Here is a 27,160-nt window from a genome sequence, read left to right as displayed (position 1 = left end):
AATATTATATATATATTATATATATTATATATATATATATATATTATTATATATATATATATGTACCAAGAGCTCGATGAAGAGCCATACAGAACTACGCCCTTTCTGTTGTGCAACCCGGACTAGAAGCCTCGCTACTCCCGGCAACTAGCCTCGGGCGCAGACCTGTAGCTAGAGAGCAACAAAAAAATTTATGTGATGGCTGCTGCCTCTGCGCATGCTACGTTATCTGGTCAGATTGCAAATTATATGGTTGTGGTTAAGTTAAATTTACTACACTGAGCTTACAAAACCTCTTTTTTGCTCGCAAAACCACGTCTACCACCTTTTCACCAAATTGGCAATGTACAGTGGCTCGCTAGCGATTGATCGCGATTGACATGCCGCGATCACTCAGTCCTTGCTCTAGAACCTACTATGTACTATTGGCGGAAAGGCACTGTGAGCTAGTCCCCGCGGAATTTTGTACAACTGTATTACAGATACACGGTTTAACGGCAACAAGAATATACACGACGGCATCTATAGAAGCATGCTAGTGCATGAGCGCTACACACATATCAGGCGGCTGGTATAGATTGGACGAATTTACACTTCCCACTAAGCTTCCTTAGCGAATCACATAGCGTAGAAGAACCCTTCCAAGGACACCTAGACGGTGAGCAAGCGGTTGCCACCACTATTTCTGTCCACAGTCAAGAATCATGTTATCAGAGCAGAAAGAAGGAGAACTAGTCTTACGAGAGCTCCGAAAAAAACCCATTCGACCAGGGCAGTACGTTGGAAAGCAAAAAAACAACAAGAGACACGGTCTGTCCGACTATCGCGTTCTTTGTAGAAGTCAAGTATTGTCAATCGTCGTTTTGTTTAGGGTATGGTATATATGTCTTCCCAAACTCTTTTTTCCGCTACGAAGGCCAGTGGCAAGATGGGAAACTGCACGGTACAACCGATTATCTAACAAATTACCGTGAATACGTTTTACTTAGCTAGAAAACTGACATTTTGATTGTGTTTTGTGACTGGTATCGCAGGACAAGGCAAGCTGATCATGAAAGACGGTAGCTACTACCAGGGGTCATTTAGAAATGACGAGATAGAGGGCAAAGGCTTCCGAACTTACGCTTTCTCAGGCGATAACTACGAAGGAAACTTTCTCAAGGGAGAACCATGTGGGGAAGGCGTGATGACGTACAGCAACGGCTCACGCTACGAGGGAAGCTGGAAGTCTGGAAAATACGAAGGTATACACGTACAGCACTGGTCATTCCGTGTGAGCTGTAGTGTCTGCGTTCGCTTTTCCCACTTGGCGTTCCTTTATATAGATATATCAACATTTTAGTGACAAGCGATTACTCTAGCATGGTTCGTGTTTTCAGAACACTTAGCAATTCTATGGGCGATAGAGAAAAACGTTGACAATACTTGTTTGCGCGTATATCTAGATCCATCCAATTACAAAACACACGCAGTCTTAGGCACGTATACATGCAGTGGATACAGTTCATGCAACGATCGACTGATGTTTGCAATCTTTGACGTGCAGGACATGGAGTTCTAGCCTGTTCAAATGGTGCAACATACACAGGTCACTTTCTCGATCACAGGCGCCACGGATGCGGCACACAATTCTATGCCAACGGAGATCACTACAGGGGCAAGTGGAGAGATGGAAAGCGCCACGGGCAAGGAGACTTTGTTGGGACTACTGGAATCCGATACAAGGTGATCAGCGTAATACAGACTAACTAGGAATCTTCATCTAGGTAGACGTCTACTGTAAACAGGGCTTATGGTCTAACGATCGTTACCACGGAGACGGGTCACTTCACCTACCAAGCGGTATACTGTTCAAAGGGTTGTTTCACAACGGTGCACCAAAGAGTACGTCTAGTATGCTGATATCTAATCCATCTGACTATGGCAATGACAATCCTGTGTGTCTAGGTAATGTGACACGACTTAGAATCGTTGGTCCTCAAACAATCTATGCGCCTGTTGATAATTTGATAAACAAATTGCAAGTCATTAACGTAGAGTGCATTTCCGACACAGGAGAGACCGTTGTTGCAGGTGAGTTCGTTGCACGTTGCAACAGCTGCAGGTCGCAAATTGATATAGTGGCATTATCCTATGACATACATAGAAACTGGAAGAGTTTTGAAAATAACAGCAGGACACAGGCATCGCAACGGCTACCAGCCTTCACCTTCAGCAATGGGAAAGAGAACGCCTGCATTTGCGATGTCTTCACACAAACCTGAACATAAAGAACTTGTCCAAGACTTTGCTCTGATGAAGTCACCATTGTACGACAATTAAGCAGTCTGTTTCTATCTATGCTAGAGTCCATTTGTTACTCGAGTTCTGTCTTCTCTGCATCTTCATCTGTCCATGTACTCGAACCTGTGTGTGTGTGTGTGTGTGTGTGTGTGTGTGTGTGTGTGTGTGTGTGTGTGTGTGTGTGCGTGCGTGCGTATGTGTGCGTGTGTGCGTGTGTTTGTTTGTCTGCGTGACTGCATTTCTCTCAAAGGGCATGACTGCAACAAAGTACACGTATTTATATAACTTTGCTCACGATATCTGTGTTTCCTAGCTAAGTTTGCTGTATTATTGGATCTGACTTGTTTTCTGTTTCTTCATCATAGTGGATTCGAAATGGAACCATATGAAGTCAAGCAAATTCCTACACATGACATTGTTACGTCTGTAAACAGCGAAGACAGTGCATTTGATGACACAGTTTTTGATTCTCATCCAGTTTCAATCTCACTGTCTATGTCCAGTCCTACCATGATCTGTAATCCTGATGTCCCAACTATTTCAGTTGGCAGCGGTTTCACAGAACCTGCCAAGCCTAAGTATCATTCCAAGATGTCCAAATGCGAAGTTCCTATTGAAACATTTCATTCACTAGAGGAGTGTACTTTGGCAGAAGCCAATGCCTTTCTAGAAGCCTTGAAGCCTGTAGAAGTAACTTATACAGAAAAAGGAAGAGCCTGTTTTTACAACCTTGTCTTGCCTTCCGAAAAACAAAGACTTTCTAACCAACCAATCACTGAAAGATCAGCTACAGCATTTCAGAAAGTGTCAAAAGTACCAGTAACAAAACAGAGATTGGAACGAAAAGAAACAACAACCAAATCGAACGCTCAACACAAGCTCATGTATGACTACAAATCTAAAGACAGATGTCAACAGTCAAGCCCAATCAAATCCAAAAAGCAACCTATTTTAGACGAGGAAACAGTTTTGGCACACAAATATTGCAGGCCAGGTTAAACACACAATTTGTTGACCTATGTCTATACACTGCCAATCTATGTGGCACCTGCACGCATTTGCCTAACTAGTCAACAATTGCCTAGCTGTCAATAGCACGTTACTTTTCAATTGTTAGGTATTTTGCGTCCATCTGTTATTGTCCATTAATTTTCTGTCCATTTGGTCTTGTCTGTTGAGGTTATGACTTGAATGTTCTCACTATTAATCATTTGCTGATAATGTAATTAAAATCACCTTTTCTATTGCAGGTCGGTACGTGCTCATTGTCAGCGACGTGACTGAACCTCCATTTCTAGAAAAGCGACCAGAACCGGGTTATCTCCAAATTGTTGTTCAGAAACCTAAACTTATTTCAAATAGCAGAAGAAAATCGGTGTCAAAATAACCATACAGTTGAATATGAACATGAAGCTAGTTCAACAACTGTTGTGTAACTGTTGTGTAACTCACATCTTGTATTATCCATAAAAGTAGCAATTTCAACAGATTACAAACTGCTATGGTATGACTTTGTAATCAGTACCATATCTTATACTGTCTGCTCAATCATCTCTTATAAGTCAAGTATAGGTCACATCAGAGTCACATCAACTCATAATCTAGACATTCCCATTGTCTCCTTTATTGATCTGTAAAACAAGAATATCACAGTATATAATCAGTTACAGTGTCTACATCAGTTGATTACAGATGGCGCATACACACATACGCCTGCATGCATGCGTACCATGTATTTAAGCATGTGTGTGCTCAAGCAAATCAGTCTAGTAGGCACATTCAGTTGGTAGCTCTGAATGTAATGTTGCTGTATTTCCATGTTGTTAACTATGAATTCTTGTATGCATGCATACATAGGGCATATAATATACTTGTAGATCCATGTATGTATTGTCTTGCTGTAACTCTTGCTCCGATTGTATGAGTACACATTTCTAAACAAGAAATGGATTTTGATCTACACACCTCTTACCCATTTTGATTCTTTATGTATGTAAAATTGTATAATGTTCTTCATTCCTCAGCATTCTTACACTAATAAAGCAATTTTGTTCAGTCAATCACTGATGGCAGGCTGTTATATTGATCACTGCCAGAGCCTCACCACTGAATCAGATTCCATATAAAATTCTGCTAAATGGAACATCGTTGACATGTCTTCTGTTGTGTTTGAACAATTTCAGGAGATGGGACAGCAGGCTGACTTTTCCTAAATAGTCGTCTTTCAAAGCAATGCAGCCTTATAAGTGAAAAATCTTCTAGTAATGATAGTCAATTCAAGACTTTTAGGAAGAAATATTCTCGTCAATACTTCAAACATGCAACGTATACTAACGAGGTTACCTAATTCTCAAAAAAACATTATCAAGACTGTCAGATGTAAGAACGCCATTGACAAGTTGTTTGATAACAATTAGTCCATTAGTTTTAAAGAGCATATTTGCAGACTTAGGGTGCGTACAAATACTAGTTCTACAACTGGAATTGGCGGGGAATACAAAGTTCTATAGCATTCAATTGATAGTTCTGACAGTTCTAGAACCATCAGACCAGTTCTAGCAGTTCTGCCTAGCGAGCACCCTCTTGTTGGTTTTAATGAATACTTGTGATGACCATCGTCGGCTTGGCAAACACTAAAAGAAACAACATTTGGAACTGATTGCAGTGACATTCGTAGCAAGCAGCGAAAGCACTGCTGATGTTCGAACAGACTACAACAAGTGGAGTAGAAACGCCACTCTACTTCTTATTGATGCCTACCATGACGTCAGAGTCTATTGTGCATGCTCAAGTTGCTGACAGTTCTAAGCGTCCGTTTGCTAGCAAGAGTTCCAACAGCTCTGGCAGTTAGTCTTCGAATGCAGTGATTGCACCCTTGGACTGGTTTTTAGTACGAGCTCAAGTTGTGTACTAAAGTACATCTGGTACGATTTTCTTTCTGTCAGTTAGTCAGATTTAGAGTTGATATTGCACTTTTACAATTTGATTCAAAACAAAGAAATCTGTCTGTTTGTCTGTCTGCCTAGTCTGGCTGGCTGCCATTTGAAATGCAAAATCTACATAACATTTCTATCACTAAATTGCATAAAACGCTACTAGGAATGTCTCTGTCATAAATTTACTCATTAACTGAAGCTGCCAGGCCCTCTCCCTCTCCCTCTCTCCCTCTCCCTCTCCCCCTCCCCCTCCCTCTCCCTCTCCCCCTCCCCCTCCCCCTCCCCTCCCCCTCCCCCTCCCCTCCCCCTCCCCTCCCCCTCCTATAGTCCATTGCGACCTGCTACCTAAAACGTTGGTGTCATCTATCTCATTGTGCAGCTACAGCACTACTTTATCTACCATCAAATCATCTTGCAAGGGATATGCCAGCTATATCAACGTCATATAGGTCACTTCAAATGGGTAGACTCAGCCAACTACTGTTGTCACGCGATGATCGAGTTATCAACCCTGCTGACGTTAAAGCAACCATAAAGCTAATGACAAACCATCACAAATTTAGGGCTTGCTCATCAGCAATGTCATTCGTTCGATCATCTGACGCACGTGGTCTAAATGTTAAACGTTTAGCAAAACAAACATTAGAAATAAAGACAAATTCCAATGTTTAATTAACCAGTCTAAGTCATGTGTTCTACAAGGCTCTGTATTACGTCTTGAGACAATCTCTGGGAAACAATCTGGAGTAAAGTTATATACAATTTAAATGACAAAATGCTCTCGTTTGCTATGAATGCTATCCACAATGTCCTCCCGCATAACAGTGAACCTAAAACGATGGAACAAATCAGACACAAAAGAATGGCCCCTATATGGCAAAGACCAAATGTTAATGTATGTTGTTAACAACTGCCCTGCTGCATTGAATGAAGGAAGATACACGTGGTGACATAACTTTGTTTTGCACGTTATATTTAAATAAAATGCCATCTAACAGAAGGCTGAACAATTTCAATTGATCTTCCAGGAGAGAAATACCACTTCCCCAGGATTTAACAACATCATTCAACGTCCAGATATCATAACATACCATGATGAAGACAGACAGATCGCTTTATTTGAACTGACTATATCCACTGAGGAAAACTTGATTGTTGCAGCCAAACGAAACCAAGAAAGATATGAAGGACTAGGATCTTGCTCCATAAATGGTGGATGACGGACAAAGTCTGCACAGTACAGATTAGCTCCCGTGGTATTTTTAGACATTTCTAGTTTGGATAGTATAGAGAAATTTACGTCCCCTGGCAACTCAAGATCGTCGTTTCTTCTTCTCGTACATCAGCTCTGCAGAATAACCTTCAGATCTTCCTTTGCAATTTGGTGCAAGAATACAGAACTGTCCTCTCTTTGACTGATCAAATTTAACTGAGTAACAGATTTCATTTTTCTTCTTTACTGACACTGTTAAGGCCTGTTCACACTGGCAACCGAATCACAATCCAATCACGATCCAACTGCAACACTGTCCACACTTGCAACTCGATCGCAATAGGATCGTGATCCACATCGCAAGGTGGTTTTGATTGCGATCGGTTGAATCCAATTAGAAATAGTGGGCGTTACCTTCACGTATGCTACGCGTGTAGTCGGAACATCTAGCACACCTCACTCGTCTTTGTTCTCGCTCACCTTACGTCACTGTATCAGCGCTTTCCACAAGCAAAGAAGCCTCACGTACACATCAGTCATCAGTCACGTGATACTGAAATGAGGCGGAGATATCGTTTTCAAAGTGCAGTGTGGACGCTTGCTATCCCGATCGGATCGCGATCCATTCTGGTCTAGTGTGGACAGGCCTTTAGTTGTGCACTTATGTATCCATTTTTAGTGTCTGGTGGCTTTTTAGTAGCTCTGCGCCATAGAATTGTTCTATGTAGGCTAGGACCACAGATTTACCCGTATACTGGAAAAATAAAAAAAACTGTCTGTCTGCCTGCCTGCCTGTCTGTCAGTCTGTCTGTCTGTCACCTAATCATGGTGATTTAGATAGATTATTTGATTTTGACATTCAAAGTCAAGTCCATTAGTTAATGACTTTGTTGTTTGCAAGGATTAATTTGCATTTGAATAATCCTAGCATATGTACAAGTAGAATCTGTGTGAGAATAAATTATCTGTCTGTCTGTCTGTCTGTCTGTCTGTCTCTTTAGATGCTCTATTTAGGATGTCTTTGCTCCAAGGGTGAGCCATGCTCACGTCCAACTCTGTGCTTGATTCATCGTACATCAAAATATCGGAGCAATTCTCAGATTCTGTATTCTCTTGGCTCCTTCCAATAGTGCAGCTGGAGCTCGTTCAAACAGCTGCACCATCCTGACACTATAGAATCATGTTGCCAGACTGGTCCTCCCCCAAACTTGCAAGTGAGAAGATGATACCCAGTTCCATCCAGTTCTACTCCACATTCACATTTGTTTATATATGACTTAAAAGGCATTGGTAGACCGAGCCTCAGAGAGGACGCTAGACAGAAATCCTTAGCAATAAGTGCGTATCTATCTGAAGATGGTAAGGCCTCTAACCAAGCCCCAGACCCCCTCCCTTGAAAAGAACATAATCTTGCAGCATCCTTTCTGTGAGGTGCAGAAGACAGGCAATGAGCTGCACTCAAGAGGCCAACTTCTGAGCTTAGATTGCGCTAAAGCTTACCCTTTGTAGCTGAAAGGGTTGACAATGATTGAGGCCTCGGTGTTTCATCATCTCCTAGTCTAACTGGAAGCAAGAACTTGACAGCTGAATGAATGTCAAAGCCAAGTGAAGAGGATGTGGAGGCTATGCAGCTGAGAGACATGAGATGAGAAAGAAAAGCAAATACAAAGCTCTGTTAGTTCAGGATGGCACAACACCTAACTTTCATCTGGTTTTTGAACACTTTGGGTTCTGAGGTCAGAAGGCTGATATCTTCCTGAAGTCACCCTAACTCTCAAAGAAATCAAAAGATTCAGAAGGCAGAAGTACTGAAGCCGACTTCAGGACGAGATAGCGTAGACAGAATTCTATAATTATCCAGAGATGTAATGCTAGAGTTATATTAAAGAAGATAAGTAGATTGCATGTAAGATAGATGATTTTTTCTTTGATGTAGATATTCAGCACTATGTTCATTACGATAATAGCTATGACTTCAGACATTTCAGTAGTTTTTGTTACTGTTTAGGATGCTTTCATTTTGCGATTGTTACATTTACAGTTTGGGAGAGAATAAAACAATGTCTGTCTGTCTGTTGTATGTCTACATGTCTGTCTGTCTGTCTGTTGTGTACGCGGTTCAGCAAAAAAGCAGAAAACTACCGGTACATATATACCATACCAGACAATTGTAAAAATAAGTTTAACGTACGCTGGCCTCCAAGAAGTCTACTCTCCTTTCCAGTGATGTCAGCTTCTCATTCAATTTGGCAAGTCTTGATCTTGCTGACATATCTGATTTACAAAGAACAGTAATAGCAGTATCAAAACGGCAGTAGTTCACATTTGACAGCGAGATCGATGACATGCACACAAGTACACGTACAAAGTAGACTACTAACCAAAAGCGTTTAGAAAGTCAGCAATTTTCTTGACACTCTGCGTAAGTACTTCGATAAACTCTCTGTTCTCCCAGTCCTGTTGTATTTGCTTCTGAACAGAAGGTAAAGACATACTGTGTCTACTTTACCTACAGTTCACGTGACTGTTTATCCCGGATAATTGATGGCGGCTTTTTCAGGCGAGCACGACGACGGCGGATACTATGCACTATTAAATGTTGACAAGGAGGCGTCACCTGAGCAGATCAATGCAGCTTATCGTCGTCTGTGCATCATCTACCATCCAGACAAACACGAAGATCGCGAAAACAAAACTGCGGCAGAGAGTCTGTTCAGCCGATTGAAGGAGGCGCATTCTGTGCTCAGTGATCCAGAAAAGCGCATCATATATGATAATTACGGCAAGAAAGGTCTCGAGGCAAGCTGGGAAGTGGAAACTCAAACCAGAACTTCATCAGATATTCGAGAAGAATACGAGAGACTTCAGAGGAGACAAGAGGAGGAACGTTTGCAACAAGCAACTAACCCTCGAGGTAGAACTTCGGTTTCCATCAATGCAACCGAATTTTTCGAGAACTATGAGGACGACGGGTATAGTGACTACAACGCCGGTGTGGAACTGAGTGGGATTGCAATGAACCAACAAGTTGACGCTCCGCTGACCAAAAACGACACTCTGACACTTTCTGGTACAGTGCTAGCCAAAAACGGTCAAGGACATGGTCATGTCGCTATCCTACTGCGTCATGTAGTCACACCAAGTAGATGGTTTGAGTTTGACTTGGGTGCTGGATCTGGCTTCTTATGTGGTAGTCGAATGTTTGTAAACCTAACTCGCTTTACCTATGGAATGGCTGGTCTTAGTTTCATCAGTTCTCCTGCTGGTTTTCGACCGCTTGCCACAGCAAGTCTAACAAGAAGGCTTAGTGACCACACAAGTGGGTCTCTAGTGTGGAAATCAGGGGCAGAGTCATCAATGACTTCATCGATAGTTGGAGACTTTGAGAATCATCGGGCATTACTGTCATTTAAGTTGGGGTTTCCTGATATTTATATTCGCCTCTCCTATGTATATAAGTATTCACAAGAAACAAGACTTCAACTTGGACTGAAAGCGGGTACGATTGGTATCGGTGCTGAGTATGGTGTGAACACCAAAATTTCAGAGCAGAGTTGGGTAGGAGCAACAGTGTCACTTGGTGTGCCATCAGGCATCAAGCTAAAGATCAAGTTAGAAGTGTCTAATATTGTGAAATTCAATCATTATAAATTGCTGCCGTTTCAGGGTTACACGTGCTATGCAAGAGTTTATCTTCCCTATTGAACTGACATCAGGTGCTATAGTTCCCGAAGCAATTTTTTATGGCACTGTTCTTCCTGTTGCTGCATATTGGGCTATCAAGGCATTAATTGTTAAGCCTTTCTTAAAACAAAGGGAAATTGAAGAGATACAAGAGCAGCAAGACGCAGCTGCCGCTGTTATGGCTATAAGAAAACAAGAAGCCGTGTCATCTGTGCGGCTGATGAAAGATGCATATGAAAGATCTATTTGCGTTGAAAGACAACGACTTGGACTGATAATTGAAGAGGCATGGTATGGCAAACTGGTTGGAGAACAGCAACAGGACCAGAAGAAGGTGATTGATGTCATTGTTCCTCTGCAGTGCCAGGTGAGAGACTCAAAACTCATCCTTCAAACAGCAAGCAAAAGTGGTCTTCCTGGCTTCTATGATCCATGTGTGGGAGAAGAAAAGTCTCTACGAGTAGTTTACAAGTTCCACGATGTCATGCATGATGTGACTTACAAAGACACAGATTCAGTACGCATTCCAAAACAATCACATAGAATTAATTGAACATAGCACATGCTCTTACAATTGGAAAGGTCTAGTGTTCTTTTATGCCTCACTTTTTTGTTCCAGCAAAACATGACTTTTCTCCCAGACCTTCTGGTCCCATACTCATGTAGCCACCATCTACTGGTAGGTCTGTACCTGTTATGAATGAGGCATCTTTACTACAAAGAAAGCTAATGGCAGCTGCTACTTCTGAAGTTTCTCCCATTCGACGTAGCATATGGAATGGTCCCCAGGTAGGTTCATATTTGATTCTATTGAATTCAGCTGCCTTGGCAACCTCTGGTGTCCATATCCAAGCTGGACTAACGGAGTTAACTCTGATTCCCTGTGTTGATAGATCAAGAGCCATGCACTTTGTCATTGTAGCCACTGCTCCTTTAGTAGCAGAATAAGTCCATCGAGTTGGCTGCGCCCTATGTGCTGAGATGCTTGCCACGTTGACAATGGCACATTCTCGTCCGCCGGCTGCCATCATGTGAGGGAAGCAAGCTTGCACCATGTTGGCATAGCCTTCGACGTTCACTTTGAAGCTCATGTCCCAGTCGCTGCGCTCGGCATTCAGTCCTTGCGATCCAAAATAAACTGCCGAGTTTACTAAGAAGTGTATGCGGCCCCCGTTGAGTTTCGCAAAGTCCTGCGCTGCTTGCACGCAACTTCCTTTGTTGGAGACGTCAACATTGTAGTATTGGACTGAGAATCCTTTGCCCGATAGCTCTTCGCTAACTTTCTTTCCCAAATCGCTGTCAATGTCAACAATTGCAACGCTTGCGCCGTCATTCGTAAAGCGGTCCACTACTCCCCGCCCTATTCCGGAGGCCCCGCCTGTCACTACAGCTACTTTGCCAGTAAAGCGCTGTCTGGTGTGCTCTTGATCGAGAGGAGTCTGCTCTTCCGCCAGAAATCGTTTCCCGTACATGGTTTTTGCGAAGAACGCGCAGCTTGGAGGAGGAGCGTTTACAGTAGTTACCTGACGCACGTGATGCCCATTGTTTCGAGTAAAGCAAGCACTCTAATGATACTACGCTCGGCAATTATACTATTGCAATTAATATACATAATCGCAATTCTTGTATGATAAGACTAGATTTACAATTCTTTATTTAGCAGCTACACCAAAAACTCTGCATTAATAATTATTGTAAACGTATTCAGTCATTGTCAGTGTCAACCAAGCTACACGTCCTAATCTATGAAGCTAGATTCCGTGCTGTCCTTTCCTACGTCAAATGCTGTTACAAAATTTCAACTTTTGCTGGAGAACATACATCAGTATCCCTGTGACAGAACAATGCAATTAGGTTCTAGACATACTAACACACTAATAATGCATAGCTCAGTGACCCATTTCCTCCCACCAGCACAACAAGAAAAAAATTTCAAGTCGCGGAAGTGTATAATCTTGACAGCACCCGTGATTTAATTAAACAACTAATTTCTTGATCCTCCTGGAATCCAGTTTCTCGACACCATGCAATCGTGTACACACAGCCTGTGATGCTCAATTGATTTCATTTCACTACGTTCACAAAACTGGATTAGGAAATCATATCAAACCAGTGTCTAGACCCATGTAACAAGGTACCGTACATATGTAGCTGGATCAACAATTTAGGTGAAGCTCTATACAGTGTAGTTATAATACTGGTCAATGGGTATTGTCGATATCTTACTCGTAAATATAAAAAAGTTTACTTTACTAGTATGTTATTTGAATAACATTGTTTATTTCTTGATAGCCAAAACAGCTGAAACCGATACAGCCAACCACACCAAACACACTGATCAAATGTTCAATAACAAAAAAATTAAACAAAGCTGCATGTCAGTTAAGTGTGCATGTAAGTGTATTCACCTGCAGCAACAGAGACATTGAGTGAATCCAATCCTAAAGTGGAAAGACTTGAAGAGGATGGCAAAATAGTCACAAGCCGAGAACAGACTCTCACTACACTTGGACGAAGACCTCTCCCTTCATTACCTTAAACAAAAGCACAACAGACGGACACCAATTAATCTCAGTTATCAGCATGCAAATACACTAGACAGTGTATATGCAACCATCAAGTAGGTATATATATACCTAGTACTAAAATGATAGGTCCATGCAGAGTAATGTCTTCAACAGAATCAAGTCTTTCATCTACTCCCTGTAAATTGTTTTCAGAGGTACAGCTGCCCAAGACCTCCCATCCACAAAGTGCACAGTCCTAGCAACATAAGTAGCATATACATTTAATCAAGAAACTATAAACTATCTACAGATTCCAAAAATTATATAATTGATGTAAGTGTATACAGACTGCCTGCATATATAAACCATGCAGTATTGCAAAACAACGTGCAACACCATCTTTGTCACAATTTAAACCTGCTAGAGAAGCAAAAATCCTGTTCATTAAAACAATTCTTTCCTTTATAACACCAGATAACAATGTTTGGTAATTGCAATGTAATTCATCAACACAACAGTACACCTACAAATAAACTTGAGCACTCAAAAAAATAGAAAATTTCCAACTGACCAACCATAAAGTTTTCAGTGCAGCATTGTTGTGAATAAGTAACAATAAGACTTACTGTCTGCATGCAAATCACACTATTAAAAATTTACCGCAAATCGTTCATGCTAATTCCAAAAACATAGCATAATTACTTCTCAAAGATAATTTCTACATCTATACATGCTGCAAGCCACCTAATTAACAGAACAAGCTAACCATCAATGAGTGCTGCAAAAATGAAATTGTAACAGCATAATGCAAAAGCTCCAAAGCAAATATTGGACATTTCATTAATAACAATTACCAAGTTATTACAACAATTATCAATTTCAATGCTGTACATACTATTAAAACATAAAAATGCAATATAATTTTGAAATTCTGTACTCACAGCGTAACCAGGCCTAAATTTTTTGGGTGTTCAAATTAATATTAATGATACATTTTGATATCAATATAAGCTAACATTTAATCAAATTAAATATGATTTAAATTAATATTAATGTTTTAGTTACTAAGAGCAAAAGCAAACTAAAAAGTAACCCAAAGAGTGACTGTACATAATCTGATATAAGTAAATAGTATGCAATAGTAGTTACTATACTGCAACTAAAACAGGGGACCTCAGGTATAGCTACAGCGGTTGTGCTACAGTACACTCCTACTACTTATACAAAACAGTAAATGAAGTTCAATGCTGCAACAAACTCGAGTGAATCTTTAACCATGTGTATAAGATACATAGCTATACAGCTAACCAATTACTATGCATTACGGAGCCCGTCTACGAGCTTGCCTGATTTCCAGTATGCCAACAAATTTGGCTGTCATTTCCTTGTTTCAGACATGAAACTTACAGGTGATTTCTAAGACCTCGATGGTCCAGATCGTACTGAAGAGAGCTGACCAGTAAGTGGACAGTGTAGCAACAGATGCGACGAATGCAATTCTAGAAACAACCACACCCTAATGAGTTGGGGTTTACTGAACTTCCACTGAACCCAGTGTAGTTACGCCTCTGTCTGTACTAAACTTTGTCAACAACAGTGTCCACCGGACCTACCTACTGTAGTTATAAACATGTGTGACCTAGCTCAGCATTAAATTAATACAATTCTTGACAATTCAAGTAAAACTAGATCAACAAGTCATGACATATATAGTTATTATAAATGGCAGTTAAGAAATTTACCACATACCTGTAGAAATTTGACTACACTCCCAACAGCAAAAACAGCTTTTGTTTCCATGGTACCAGCACTCGATTTGCTCACAATGGGAGACAAAGGTGCACTAAATTCCAGTCACACGATATAAACAACTTAGAAAATCCATGCATTCATTAAGACTTGCCAGTTCTTTCTAGATACTATAACTCTCTCTACTCCAAGAAATTGAGTAGTTCTCAATATAGCACCAAGATTCATGGGATCCTAAGAATTTCAAACCAATTTAAACTGTTGTTGTCCACACACAAGCAAGACAATGCAAGAAAAGATATATGCATGCACATGTTTGACTCTACTGTACCTGAATTTCATCCAAAACTACCCACAAAGCTGGTACACCATTCTCACCAATTTGCAACGACCTATGAAGTCATTTCTCTTAATTAACAACGTCTAGTTAGATACAATACCAGCGATACTGCTGTACCTATGCTCTTCTCTTGTTGTGACATTTTGATCTTCAAACTCAAGTCGACTTGTTACAAGAACTACACCTTGATGAGGTCGATCCTTACTAATATGATTCAAACGTGCAATGCTTATTCCTTCCAGTTGAATATTATATTCCTGAGCCAGTTCAACAACTGTGTCCAATTGAGACCTGATAATTAAGATAAATGCATTCCTCTGGAAAGCTACCATGACCATGCATTGACATAATCAAGACAATGAACATACAGCTAACAAACAACATTAATTAAAAGTATAAACCAGCCACCAAACTTTCAGTCAATAGCAAAATATTAATTTAGCAAATGTTATGCCTTCGCAAACGTGTAAAATATAAAAGATTTAAAATCCTATACAACTAGATGAATATAGGCTGAAACCGTTAACAAAATCTACGCTAGACATCCACAAGCAAGCAAGCAAGCAAGCAAACAGACAGACAAGTCAGAAAAACAAATAGACAAATAAAAATACAAACAATCAGACAGACAAACAAACACACAAGACAATTAATTAACAGACGCTGATAAGTCATCGATTCGCTATCTAGACTCTATATTCAGATCATGCAGTCGCTACACACAGAAAACGAATTACCTCGGTCTTTGGCCATAGTCGTTCCTCAAGTAGACTTTTTGAATAACACGTCGTTGCGCTCTCAGTGCTGCTAGACAAGGCTGCAGCCCAAACACCAGTTCCAGCGGCTCACCATTTGAACGACGAGTCTTACATCGATAAAGTACGCTTTTCCTACCGAGTGGTATCGACTCAAAGTATTTGCAGTGTCTCTTTGTCCAAAAAAGGAATGAGCAGCCTTCAATTTGACACGGAACCCTCCTCATCCCACACGCTTCCACACGTGACACGAACTCGCATGCGTCAACCAGTAGCCCCGCCCTAAACATTGTTGCAACCTAGAAATGAGCTCGCTGGCTGCATCATTCAAAGACAGTCCACGTCAGATACGCAAGAAGATGGGCAAAGAAAGCTACAATCTAACCCAGGCTGCAGAAGACGATCCGTTCCTCAATGGCATTACTTTCCATGTCACATACCTGGGATCTGGCTACCACCCCACTGGAGTTGGAGAAGGATGCACAAACGATGTGGTAACCGAGGTTTGGCGTCAATCGCAGGAGTCACGAAACGTTGGAAAGAAGATGTCTATAGTAGTCACAGACAAAAGTCTGAAACTGAAAGATATGACCACCAAAATGGTGGTAGATGACATTCCGCTGTACAGAGTTTCTTACTGTGGAACTGATCGTCGGCACCGAGTTGTATTCGCCTTCGTCGCAAAAGAAATGGACACTGGAAAAATGAAAGTGCACGTGACGAGAGCAGACAACGAAAAGAAGGTAGGGCTTTAATTAATTAATTAACTAGCTAAACGTGTGTCTGCTGTCATGCATGTAGTTGTTCTGCTGTACTTAGTAACTGTACTATACACAACATCCGTACTACATGGGCAAGCCCGGCGTCTAAATTATCCGCAAACTTCGACACCAGGAAATACATCAACTAAAAAAAGGAAAAACCCGGCAAATGAAAGTACGATGTTTCCCAACTAGACAGCCATGAAGTCTCAGTGTGAGCAGATAAAAGTTGTACAGTACATTACCGAATTACACAACTGCACGTACTCCATCCGCCCACGCTGGGGACTGTGTCAGACGGAGGGCAGTTAAATTAATATTATGCCTCAAGATAAGTTCAATTTCTCCCGGTAACAACTTCAGGGTATAATTTACTTTTTCTTTTTTTGCGTAGCGGTATTGCTACACAAATTGCAAATTGAGTAGCAGTAATGCAAAATTGCGTATCAACCATATTTTTTAAAAGCAGAGCAATTAATTAATTAATTAAATACCCAGACAGTTCATGCTTTTCTAGTGTACATGCGCAAGTTCATAGTCAGTGCCAAACTGTGAATAGTGATGATACTATTAAATTTGTTATTTTGTAGCACCCTAGCTTCGTCTGCGCCAATCAGTGTCCAGTATTTGCTTACAATAAATGACATATCCCACTTCCGCTACATATTGACCGGTCAATAAATTGGGCCGTACAACTGCCTGGGGCTACTGGCTTATCAAGATGTGAATTGTTTGTGAACATAACGATTAGGCTACTGAAACATATCTGTCAGCCAGAACAAACAATACGCGGGTCTACGGATTCGCACGGAAATCATGATGAGTTCTTTCATGCGTGTAGCAAGTGCAGACCTGAGCAAACTAAACTGAGAGTCGTCCTTCTGGAAAAAATTAACCGTGGTTAGGCGTCCAGTAACAGAATGATACTCGCGCGCACAGACGGCTCTAGACCAGCTACATGGTAGAAGGTGGATACAGCTTTCCACCTTGCCTCCGAACTTCATGCACAAACCTTGCAAGCCAGTAGTTCATTTCTCTGTTGTTCATAACATGCAGATCATGCACGTACCGCCCGAGCGCTCCCTCTAGATCTTCAGTTGGCTGCTTGTTTCTCCATTTCTTCCATGCGTTGAACACTCTAACCGCGCACATGCAGTAGCTTTTGTGGTGTTAGGGGAACACGCGAATCAAGAAACTTCTGAAAACTACTGGATGAAATTGGAAACGAGATTCAGAAGACTGCTGATCAGAAACAACAACAACGTCTAGCAGTTTACTAGCTTCCAAAAATCAATAACTGGCAATTCTGCTGTTTCAATGCCCAAGTCGATTTCAGAACATTTTGCTACACAACTGATTTGAACTTCCGCGCCTAGAGAATATCACCGCCTCAGCCGGGTGCTACAAGCCGGTTATAGACCTTCTCGCAAGCGCATAAACGAAAACACCCCGCTGCGCCCAGCTCGTGCCAACTCGTGGGCGGAGCGGGGTGTATTTCGTTTATACACTCGCCAGCGGTCTATAACCTGTACATAACACAATTCCCTTTAGCTAAGTGGAAATGAAGTTACTTGAATAGTAGCAAGTGGCACCCTGCCCATGCAAATTTTAGAAGCAAAATATGCAATTCATTAACTTTCGGTTTTTTTGAGCCATATGGCTGAACGTGTGGCCTCCTTGGAGTGCTGAAGAACCGCTGGACTGCAAGTGTAAGGTCAAACTGTGCCAATGGCAGACTATCAACGCTAATCCTCATCAAGTGATCTAAGGTATCTTCACTAAGACTTGACCGCCAGTCACTTTTTATCCTCCTCATAGCACTGAAACCACGCTCCACTATGGCATTGCTGACTGGAAACACCAGCAGTATGCACACCAATTGCACAAAGTTTGGAAATATCTCTTTGTACTGGAACGGAAGCAGTGACCATAGAGTATTTTTGGATGGTGTTGCAATTAAGTTATCGATCCAGTACACCTTGAAGAAGGTCCAGTCTGTCATTACCCCATCCAGCAATACGTTGTTCTTTAATAGAAGTCGACGGAAGTGCTCTACAGCAAGAGACACATCAGCTACACCAAAGGCTGCTAGATCATCTCGTTCAGTCGGCCACAGATTGATGTCAAGGAGACAAACTGCTTTAAAAAATCCCTTTTGTAAATCATCAAAACGATTGTGAATGCATTTCCCAATAGCTTTGGTGAAAAGTGATCTTGACATCATAAATGCACTCTAGTCTAGGTACGTTTGGCTGTACGCCTGACAGCTTTACATTTTGAAAATGCAGCTGGTCATCTTTCTCTGCGGCTGCAATACACTGCGACAACTCCGATGGTACTTCAGGGTTGTCAACCTTCAAATTTTCAAAGATAAGATGAACCGAGTCTAAGTTAGCAATGGTGAAAGGCAAGTCAGCGGAATGACCTTGAAGATGACATGACAATGTAGCTAGAGGGTTCAGCAGAGCGTTGAAAAACAGCATATGCAACACAAACTTAAAGCTTGTCAACTTTTTCAAGTAGGTTGGAAAAGCTGTGCTGTTTGTACTTCCCGTGTTTCTGTGACAGTGCTGTTTGTGTTGACCTTTACGTTGGAAAGTCCCATGCAACTACACATTGCATGATTGTTTGTTATTTTAGTTGGTACGTAGTGACATTAGCTACGATGTAAAAGTGCAAGTACACTGACTACACTGTTACTTACTTTTGTTCCTTTTTACCGTGCTACGTAGTTACAATGGAAGTCTCAAGTTTCTGTTTCTGTTGCCTCCCTTCTGCTAATGAGATGATAGTTTCGGCAGGTGTTCTGATAAGGTGCTTTAGTTTCATGTATTGCACAGCATGACCACCCTAGTACAGATGGTTCATAATTGAATAAAGATATAATAGTATATTATATATAGTATCTTCTCACCACTTTGCAATGCAAGGGTGCAGCATTATGAGGTTTAGTTAGGCTCCTACTGCAGTGGCGACGGAACTGGGGGGGCCGTGGGGGCACGTGCCCCCACAAAATGCTCTCCGTTATCCATGTCATCTTGGCTGGTCATCAGTCATCACCGTGGAGACGTTAATGAAAGAAGACTAAGCTATTTTGGTAAAATCTAAGTATGTTTTATGTTGCTTAGTATTCCTAGGCATAGAGTTAGCAGTGTTCTTGGATTTCTATGGCCTGACAAACCGTTGTGCCCCCCCACTCAGCAGAGGCTTCCTTCGCCTATGTACTGTACTTGGATGGGACATTCTGATTCCGCATCGCAGTTTGTGCGACACGTAGCTGACTTTGTTTCGCAACATACAAAAATTGATTCGCAAACTGCGATGTGATACCGGATAAATTATGCCCTGAACTTATAGCTGATTTTAATTTTAAAAAGTAGATACCTAGACTACACCGTAACTACAGACATGACCCTGACGACGCAATACTAAAAACGGCAAGATTTTCTCGGGAGCGGTTTATACTAAAGTAGAGTCCATGCAAATCTAAGGGCACTAAAATATATACATAGGCAGCCCTAAGAGGGGAGGGGTCCTGGGGTCAAGACCCCTCCTCTTCAACAACACACCCACCGCAGCCAAAATCTTGTTTGTTGTGTAATTAATGTATGTTTCCTGTTCCTCATGAGTACCCATAATAATGATATATCATGTTGATCGAGGCATACATACAATACCATGTTGTAGATATGAAATTCATCTGGTATTCAGACATTAATGTATACTATCAGTATGGTATTCAGCAACTTTTAGTGAAACCTCGATAAATTGTCCAAGCATATTAGTTTGCACCACCCTTTTTTCCAGTCTGGATCCACCACTGCACACCACTGGTCCGGATCGAATTATTTATTTATCTTCTATTCTGTTTTTCAGGTGCAAGCTATGTGCATGACAGTCAGCAGAGCATTTAGCATTGCTTACAAATCTTGGCAATACAAGAACAGAAAAATTGCAAAGGACAACAGTCCACACTCGTCTCCTAAGGCCGTACGTAGAGACAACTTTGCCAAGGCACCTACAAACCCATCGCCCACCCTGACAGCAAAGATGGCACAACTCAAGCCTCCTTCCGCAGTGCCAGTAGCAATGATCCCAACACTGGCACCTCCACCAGCATCACCATCTCAATTACGTGTCCAAAAAATTCCAGTGAAACCAGCACCACAACAAATCCATGTAGTTCACACTGGGTCACCACTGATTGCACCAGCTTCGACACATAGAAAAGTTGCCAGTGATACTGATGAGATCAATGATGAGTTCTCCAACCTCGCAAAGGCCAGATCACACCCAGATTTGCTGGATTCTAATACTGATGAAGAATTTAACATGGCAACAGTCAAAGAGCAAGCTGACCCGGGATCAGTAGAAAACTTGCTTGACCTCTAAACAAGCAATTCTCTACATTAGCGAACTGTCAGTGCATTGCTACAGTCTTCTATGTTTTGCTTTGCTTGTTTCTTAACTAGACTTCTCATTTCAATTTTGACGTCATTTTCTAATTTGCAACAGTAGCAGCACTACAGTTTTCAGAAGTATACTTACTTAGCAATATGCTACACTTTCAATAGATTCTTACATTATTTCACAACAGTTCTAAATCGTGGTCGCTGATTGAAAGATTTTTTTGTCGTCTCTGCACCAGCAGTTGATGATCTGAACAACACAAATTTTCAGTACAAATGTTTCACTACATCTCAACTAATTAAGTTAATTAAACAAAAGAATGCTAAAGTAAAGACAAGACAATGTCAAAGGTACACTGTACCTTTACAGAAACACAAGCAGACACAAACTGAATGTCCAGACTTAATTCCTACATACTACAATTTCTAAATTACAATGCCAGTGCAGAACATATCTGCATCTGCCAAATTTCATAAATTCAAATTTCGCACTGATAGTGAACACTCCTAAATGCTTTATAGTCATTAAATTCAGTGCTGCTCACATCCACTTTCTGTTGTATTTGCTTTTTAAAGACATGCTGTCTGTGAAGAAAATATTGTGTGGCCCCCAACCTGACATGATGGCTGTTGTGACAATTAACTGCATGCTTGACAGTCAATGTAATAACACAATACAAGATGATGATGTAACAACCTCAATAGTACGTTAACAATGTCACAAAAAATAACTATGATGCAACAATTATCAACTTTGTTCTAGTAATCATTCATCCGCTACATATTCATGCAGCTACAAAAACATCAAACTTACTGAACATACGTGTACCTGTACTCTAGGAGGATGGTGCTGCACTGCATTCTCCAGTTGTACATACAACATTTAAAACAATAATCCTAGCCCTAAACTTTCAAACAGAATGCAAGCACAAACTAGTAAACTCTCACGCTGGCCCGACTATTACCAGGCCAAAAATACATCTGAGTTAGTATACAGCATACTCGAGTCGACTAGTCAATCTAGCTGCCAACATGGCAAGCATAAACTAGCTTTCTCAGCACAGCAATTTAGAAATGACATGGATGAAAGCATAGCAAGCTAAATACATAAAAGGTATGGAAATGATAAACAATAGTCACACAAAATCGTTATTAGTATTCCAGATTACCTAGCCAACATGTCAATCTTCTGCTGAACATCAACAGTTTGCTTATGACGAGGACCACATACTGTCCTGAACATCTCATAACTCTAGATTAAAAGAATAGCAAAGAAATGTGACAGACAACAAAGTAACATATCATGCCTTTTGGTATTGAACCAAAGTTCGATCTACATGCCCTTGAGACAGAAAAACTGTGCCCAACAACTTGTATGAAGCAGCCACCTGCAAAATCACAAAAGAAGGTACATGTACAATATACTTCAGAAACTCCGTATAGGCAAGATATTAGATGTAATACAGCAAACAATAGTCCATAACAGTCTCGCTATTCAAATGCAACCAATAACCACATTTCTTCAGCAAATAATAAGTTTTCTTCAATGACAGCTACCAATAATGAAGTATATCAACCTGTTACCATTACAATGTCGCTAATATAATAGATACTAAAATAACAACTATGCCTGCAAAACTTGAACTGTGCTTAATTCACACCACACACCATAAACAAATAAACAAACAAACTAACATGCATGTCTGCATGCATGCATATGCACCTACCACACAAAATGCACATATACACTACAAACACATTTTACCATTCATTTGTCAGTAAACTACAGTACTACAAGAAGAAGAGTAAAACTAACTAAAGACCACAGCAGATATATATATATGTGTGTGTATGTATAAACATATTACACGTCATAAACATATTACACGTCATAAACAAACACACATAACAAAAATAATTTGAAACAAAATCAAAACATACAATTTACACATTTCTGCAACCCAAAATCAACTAAACAACATTAATCAGCACACCTCAGCACTGGGATCTCCATAGACTAAACAGCTTGCCCTAACTACTTCTAATAGCAGTTCAGTAGCTTCCTATAAATAAGAATGCAAATGACATGACTGGTCACATCCAGTATATAAGCCTACTGCATACCTTATGCCTGCTCATCCTCAGCATTAGTCGACAAAGTTCTTTTTGAATCTCTACACTCTTCTTGCTTTGTGGACCATGCAAACGTTGGTATATTGCAAGACAATCATTCAGATAACCTTCTGCTACTGTTTCAGCATCAGATCCACCTATTGCCAAGTATGCTGCAGCTAGACAATGACCTGCTCCCGCAGCAGACGCTGACTCTTGACCATTCCTGTAAGTCAACCCATAAGTATGAATGTGGCACAATAGAAAGATGGTATGATGACAAATAAGGTAACAAACACTCACTAAAAAGACAACTTGACAAGCCAAAACCATACAAACAGTAAGCATCATTATTAAACATTTAGCAGATTTGTCTGCTAGTCAGCAACTAAATGCTTCAGGAGAAGAAAGAATTTACAAAAGAAAACAACATTACACTAAACATAATAGCATTGGTTTCCTATATATATTTCAACAAAATATTTGGTGCCACATAAATTATGCATGCCCACTCCCCCCTCCTTTCATAATCATGAAATTACTTATCAAAAAGTTACAGAAATTAAAAGTGGCATTCAATCATCTCATACAATAATCTCATTGAGAAAACCATGTACAGCATCAAATTTGTGTACTGCTATGAAAATGAAAGCGCCTGTGGTGCAAGTCTTGATTCACACAAGTGTACACATTTAGAGTATATCATGGGACTTAGTTAATTAATTCATCTGCAATCACTTGCAGCAGCTTTCAAGACAAGAAAACAACCATAACTCAAGAAATAATAAACTGTTTAACACCAAATTTACCGATTAAAATTTAAAATACAGCAAAACACAATCTTGATATGGCAGTCACACCACACACACACACACACACACACACACACACACACACACACACACACACACACACACACACACACACACACACACATGCAGGCACGCACACATGCACGCACGCACGCACACACACACACACACACACACACACACACACACACACGCATACGCACATGCGTGCACAAATGCACATGCACGCACGCACACACACACACACACACACACACACACACACACACACACACACACACACACACACACACACACACACACACACACACACACACACACACACACACACCAAGTACCATATGCTCACTGTGCACGTGCACCAAGGCACAATAAAATGTTAGTCTTACCTAGTAACTGCAATAGAAAAAGCTTTCAGATATTCCTCAACAGCTCCTTCCAACTCATTCCTTTGCTGCCTAACCTAAAACCATAAATAACACAAACACCCACTCTAATATTAACTACATATGTACAAATAAATGCTATATCTACCTTTCCCATATTCTGGTGAATATCAATCATTTGGACAGCATCCTCACCATAGAGGTTAATTGCAAGTTTCTCAGCCTCAAATGTAAAACCATTAAAACGAGTAAAATCAATAGGAAACAGGTTATACTTGGTCTAGATAATCTCCGGCCAATCTAGTTTTCTTCTGCTTTAAGCAACACCTATTACAATCATGATACTGACAATGTGCCACAGTAAGGAATTAGAAACAAAACATACAGCCCTAGAGCTTTGTAAATTTCTACTGTTGTGACCTGATTAGAGTAAGTAGAGGAGCATTGCAGTTCATCTGCATACTGTTGTGCGTTTACTAAAGCTGCTTCTCCTTCAGCATATCTTCAAATATACACAAAAATTGTCATTGACAAAAGTGTTGTGTGTGTGTGTGTGTGTGTGTGTGTGTGTGTGTGTGTGTGTGTGTGTGTGTGTGTGTGTGTGTGTGTGTGTGTGTGTGTGTGTGATGTGTGCGAGTGCATGTGCATGTGCATGTGTGTGGTTAGGTGTGGTGCAAAGTGTGGTGCGATAGCTTAGTTGGTTAGAGTCGCAGTCGGTGCTCCTGCGAGTACCTGACTAGGCTCCAGGAGATTGGTCAGCATGGCCCATAGCTCCTGCTTAGTGCACAGGAACCCAGCCATCTGGCTGGGGGCATTACCATTTAACGGGCAGCTCCTTATCCATTTGCCATTTTGCCATCTGTGTGTGTGTGTGTGTGTGTGTGTGTGTGTGTGTGTGTGTGTGTGTGTGTGTGTGTGTGTGTGTGTGTGTGTGTGTGTCTGTCTGTCTGTGTGTGTCTGTGTGTGTTATGTCCATCTCTCTGTTTGTCTGTCTCTGTCTGTCTGTCTGTCTGTCTGTCTTCATTTATTTCAATACATTTTAAGCACAATTACAACACTAAATATACACTAATCCTTATCTCTGTCTCAAACTTAAAAAGGCTAAAACCACCTATGCCATTTACATCAAACGCAAAGAGTCTTAATTAACTACCATAAACTACAACTAAACTGTACGTAATTAACTAACTAGTGAACACCACATTGTACATCCAAATCATCACCCATGACCCCATCTCCCCGACCTCCTGTTATCCTCTTCAATTTTCCTAGTATCACTCCAGCATTAGCTTTCTGCACAATTACAGCTATACGTTTCCTCCAGTAGCAGACAAACTCAGAATGGTTTTTCTTCCCTTCACAGTCCCTTGCTCTGAACAAAAGAGTATTCAAATATCTTTCTGCTTCTTGCCCCATCTCCCAAAATGTTCAAAGACTAACAGGACGAGTGTTGCGCTAGTAGTACCTCCACTGGACAGGGTTAGCTTAGCATATTTCTTCCTCTTTCGCTCCTCCCTTGCTGAAGCCGCGAATCCATCTTCTTCTGCCGATTTTGATAAGACTTCAGAGCTGTCTGTCTGTTTGTCTGTGTGTGTGTGTGTGTGTGTGTGTGTGTGTGTGTGTGTGTGTGTGTGTGTGTGTGTGTGTGTGTGTGTGTGTGTTATGTCCATCTTTCTGTTTGTCTGCCTCTGTCTGTCTGTCTGTCTGTATGTATGTATGTATGTATGTAAAAATGTATGTAAAAATGTACGTATGTATGTATGTATGTAAAAAGTATGTAAAAATGTATGTAAGTATATAAGTATGTAAGTATGTATGTATGTGGCTCAATTGGTTAGAGTGTGCAGTTGGAGATTGGAAACATCTGGGACCTTTGGGTCAGAGTTCGAGTGCAGGAGGGCCACATACATAAGTTCCCTTGGGCAAGGAACTAACATACAATTGCCTCTCTCTCCGGAGTCCAGCTTCTGTCCAAGAAGCAAAGAAGAAGTTACATATAGACAGTGACTGCTGATAGTGTTTGTAGAAAGTATGGTAGAAAGTATGGTAGCAAGTACTTAGTAGTGTCTGCAGTCTAAGGGTCCTTGTAAAAAATGTATGTACTGTTCAGTTAATGTGTATCTGAACAGACATACTGGCCATTACAGTCTGTTACAGTGCATGTGCACCTACTATACACGAGAAATTAAGTAATTATCAAAATAGTTACACTAACTTTCCAAGAGCAAACAAAGCTTTTCCCAAACCAAAGTGAGCAGAACTCAATACAGTCAGTATTTCTATCAGGTTTTGATTACTTCTTTTCCCCAACTGATCATCGTCACCATAATTCTCACTTCCAGTCTCTATCATGTCTCCCTTGAGCTTCTGATACAAACGTATAGTCATGTCTACTGCAGTTTGAGAATGCTTCACAGCTTGCATTGGCATGTCTTCAAACATAAAACACAACAGTGGCACTTCACGTCTACAACAAGTCAGCACACCAAAGCCAGCAAAATCAATGGTTCCTAAAGCCATGGGCAAATCATATTAATTAATTAAAGAAGTAACCCAGGGAATGCACAGACAACTACCCACTGCATGTTATTCTATAGACCTCTAACAAGACTTGAAGTCATGCTATGTATAGAATTTAACGGCTCAAACTCTCATCACAAGATCAACCCTTTCAACATGACCGAACACTTCGGATTAACAAAGAAAAGGCATATTTGCGTAGGAACATGCAATTTGCTTCGGATCCGCTGGCCCAGCCTCTACTTTCTAAGAACCTTGAAGCTCAAGATACGCAGTTGCAAGCTCTGAATGAATGTGTGCTCTTCTCCAGCTGTCATCTCCGTGTACAATGCGGGTAAGAGCAAGACATCGCACCAAACTACGCACAGCAAAGTGTCCCTACAAAACATCAAACTCTACATTTCAACCCAAATATTACATTACTAGCTTTATAGTTAACGCTATGTGCACGTTTATCGAGCTCTACCTGTCTCTTTTTCGCTCTTAATCTGTAACGTTTCCAGTTCTTCTCTAGCAATACTTCAGCTGCTACTTGCTCGTCTTGCAGATCGTCACTGGCATCATCGGAATCACTGTTGTGCGCGACGTCAACATTACGTGCTTCGACCAGTGAGCTATGAAGTTGTCCGGCACCAAGAGACGACGGAATAACAACTTCTAGGTGTCCTGATGCCATATATCCGGGACAACGCC

The 27,160-nt window shown here is 40.9% G+C and overlaps 5 protein-coding genes across 7 annotated transcripts; 2 read left to right on the top strand and 3 right to left on the bottom strand.

Annotated features, from left to right (window-relative positions):
• Positions 1-186: 186 nt before the first annotated feature.
• Positions 187-3,718, top strand: LOC134189369 (MORN repeat-containing protein 1-like). Of its 2 annotated transcripts, none has more exons than XM_062657609.1 (9): positions 187-810; positions 872-943; positions 1,035-1,244; positions 1,547-1,725; positions 1,788-1,893; positions 1,948-2,073; positions 2,147-2,309; positions 2,649-3,277; positions 3,534-3,718. In XM_062657609.1, exons 1-9 carry the CDS (start codon positions 705-707, stop codon positions 3,668-3,670), a joined length of 1,728 nt encoding a protein of 575 aa, XP_062513593.1. In that variant the 5' UTR covers positions 187-704; the 3' UTR covers positions 3,671-3,718. The 2 variants fall into 2 exon arrangements, with proteins under 2 accessions (XP_062513593.1, XP_062513601.1); XM_062657617.1 differs by having other exon boundaries at positions 188-810; positions 1,788-1,884.
• A 2-nt stretch (positions 3,719-3,720) lies between these two features.
• On the bottom strand, positions 3,721-15,757 carry LOC134189395 (rRNA methyltransferase 1, mitochondrial-like). Of its 2 annotated transcripts, none has more exons than XM_062657648.1 (8): positions 15,450-15,757; positions 14,830-15,003; positions 14,704-14,764; positions 14,527-14,606; positions 14,373-14,466; positions 12,753-12,879; positions 12,525-12,650; positions 3,721-3,914 (listed from the first exon to the last, which is right to left on the bottom strand). In XM_062657648.1, the coding sequence occupies exons 1-8, from the start codon at positions 15,755-15,757 to the stop codon at positions 3,907-3,909; spliced, it is 978 nt and encodes a 325-aa protein (XP_062513632.1). In that variant the 3' UTR covers positions 3,721-3,906. The 2 variants fall into 2 exon arrangements, with proteins under 2 accessions (XP_062513632.1, XP_062513624.1); XM_062657640.1 differs by lacking the exon at positions 3,721-3,914 and adding an exon at positions 11,680-11,947.
• LOC134189412 (cyclohexanol dehydrogenase-like) lies at positions 10,641-11,639 on the bottom strand. The gene has a single exon (XM_062657673.1). The coding sequence runs from the start codon at positions 11,586-11,588 to the stop codon at positions 10,719-10,721; it is 870 nt and encodes a 289-aa protein (XP_062513657.1). The 5' UTR covers positions 11,589-11,639; the 3' UTR covers positions 10,641-10,718.
• Positions 15,758-15,772: 15 nt separating the features above from the next.
• On the top strand, positions 15,773-20,824 carry LOC134189408 (low density lipoprotein receptor adapter protein 1-like). The gene is made up of 2 exons (XM_062657661.1): positions 15,773-16,210; positions 20,105-20,824. Exons 1-2 carry the CDS (start codon positions 15,773-15,775, stop codon positions 20,618-20,620), a joined length of 954 nt encoding a protein of 317 aa, XP_062513645.1. The 3' UTR covers positions 20,621-20,824.
• LOC134189385 (tetratricopeptide repeat protein 23-like) lies at positions 20,754-27,146 on the bottom strand. The gene is made up of 12 exons (XM_062657628.1): positions 26,934-27,146; positions 26,722-26,845; positions 26,163-26,379; positions 24,333-24,449; positions 24,223-24,274; positions 24,096-24,170; positions 23,951-24,024; positions 22,762-22,975; positions 22,632-22,700; positions 21,945-22,025; positions 21,807-21,889; positions 20,754-20,887 (listed from the first exon to the last, which is right to left on the bottom strand). Exons 1-12 carry the CDS (start codon positions 27,141-27,143, stop codon positions 20,812-20,814), a joined length of 1,392 nt encoding a protein of 463 aa, XP_062513612.1. The 5' UTR covers positions 27,144-27,146; the 3' UTR covers positions 20,754-20,811.
• Positions 27,147-27,160: the final 14 nt, after the last annotated feature.

Source organism: Corticium candelabrum, chromosome 1, assembly GCF_963422355.1.
Source record: "Corticium candelabrum chromosome 1, ooCorCand1.1, whole genome shotgun sequence".
NCBI classification, from domain to species: Eukaryota; Metazoa; Porifera; class Homoscleromorpha; order Homosclerophorida; family Plakinidae; genus Corticium; species Corticium candelabrum.
This window is presented reverse-complemented; position numbering and strand designations above follow the sequence as displayed.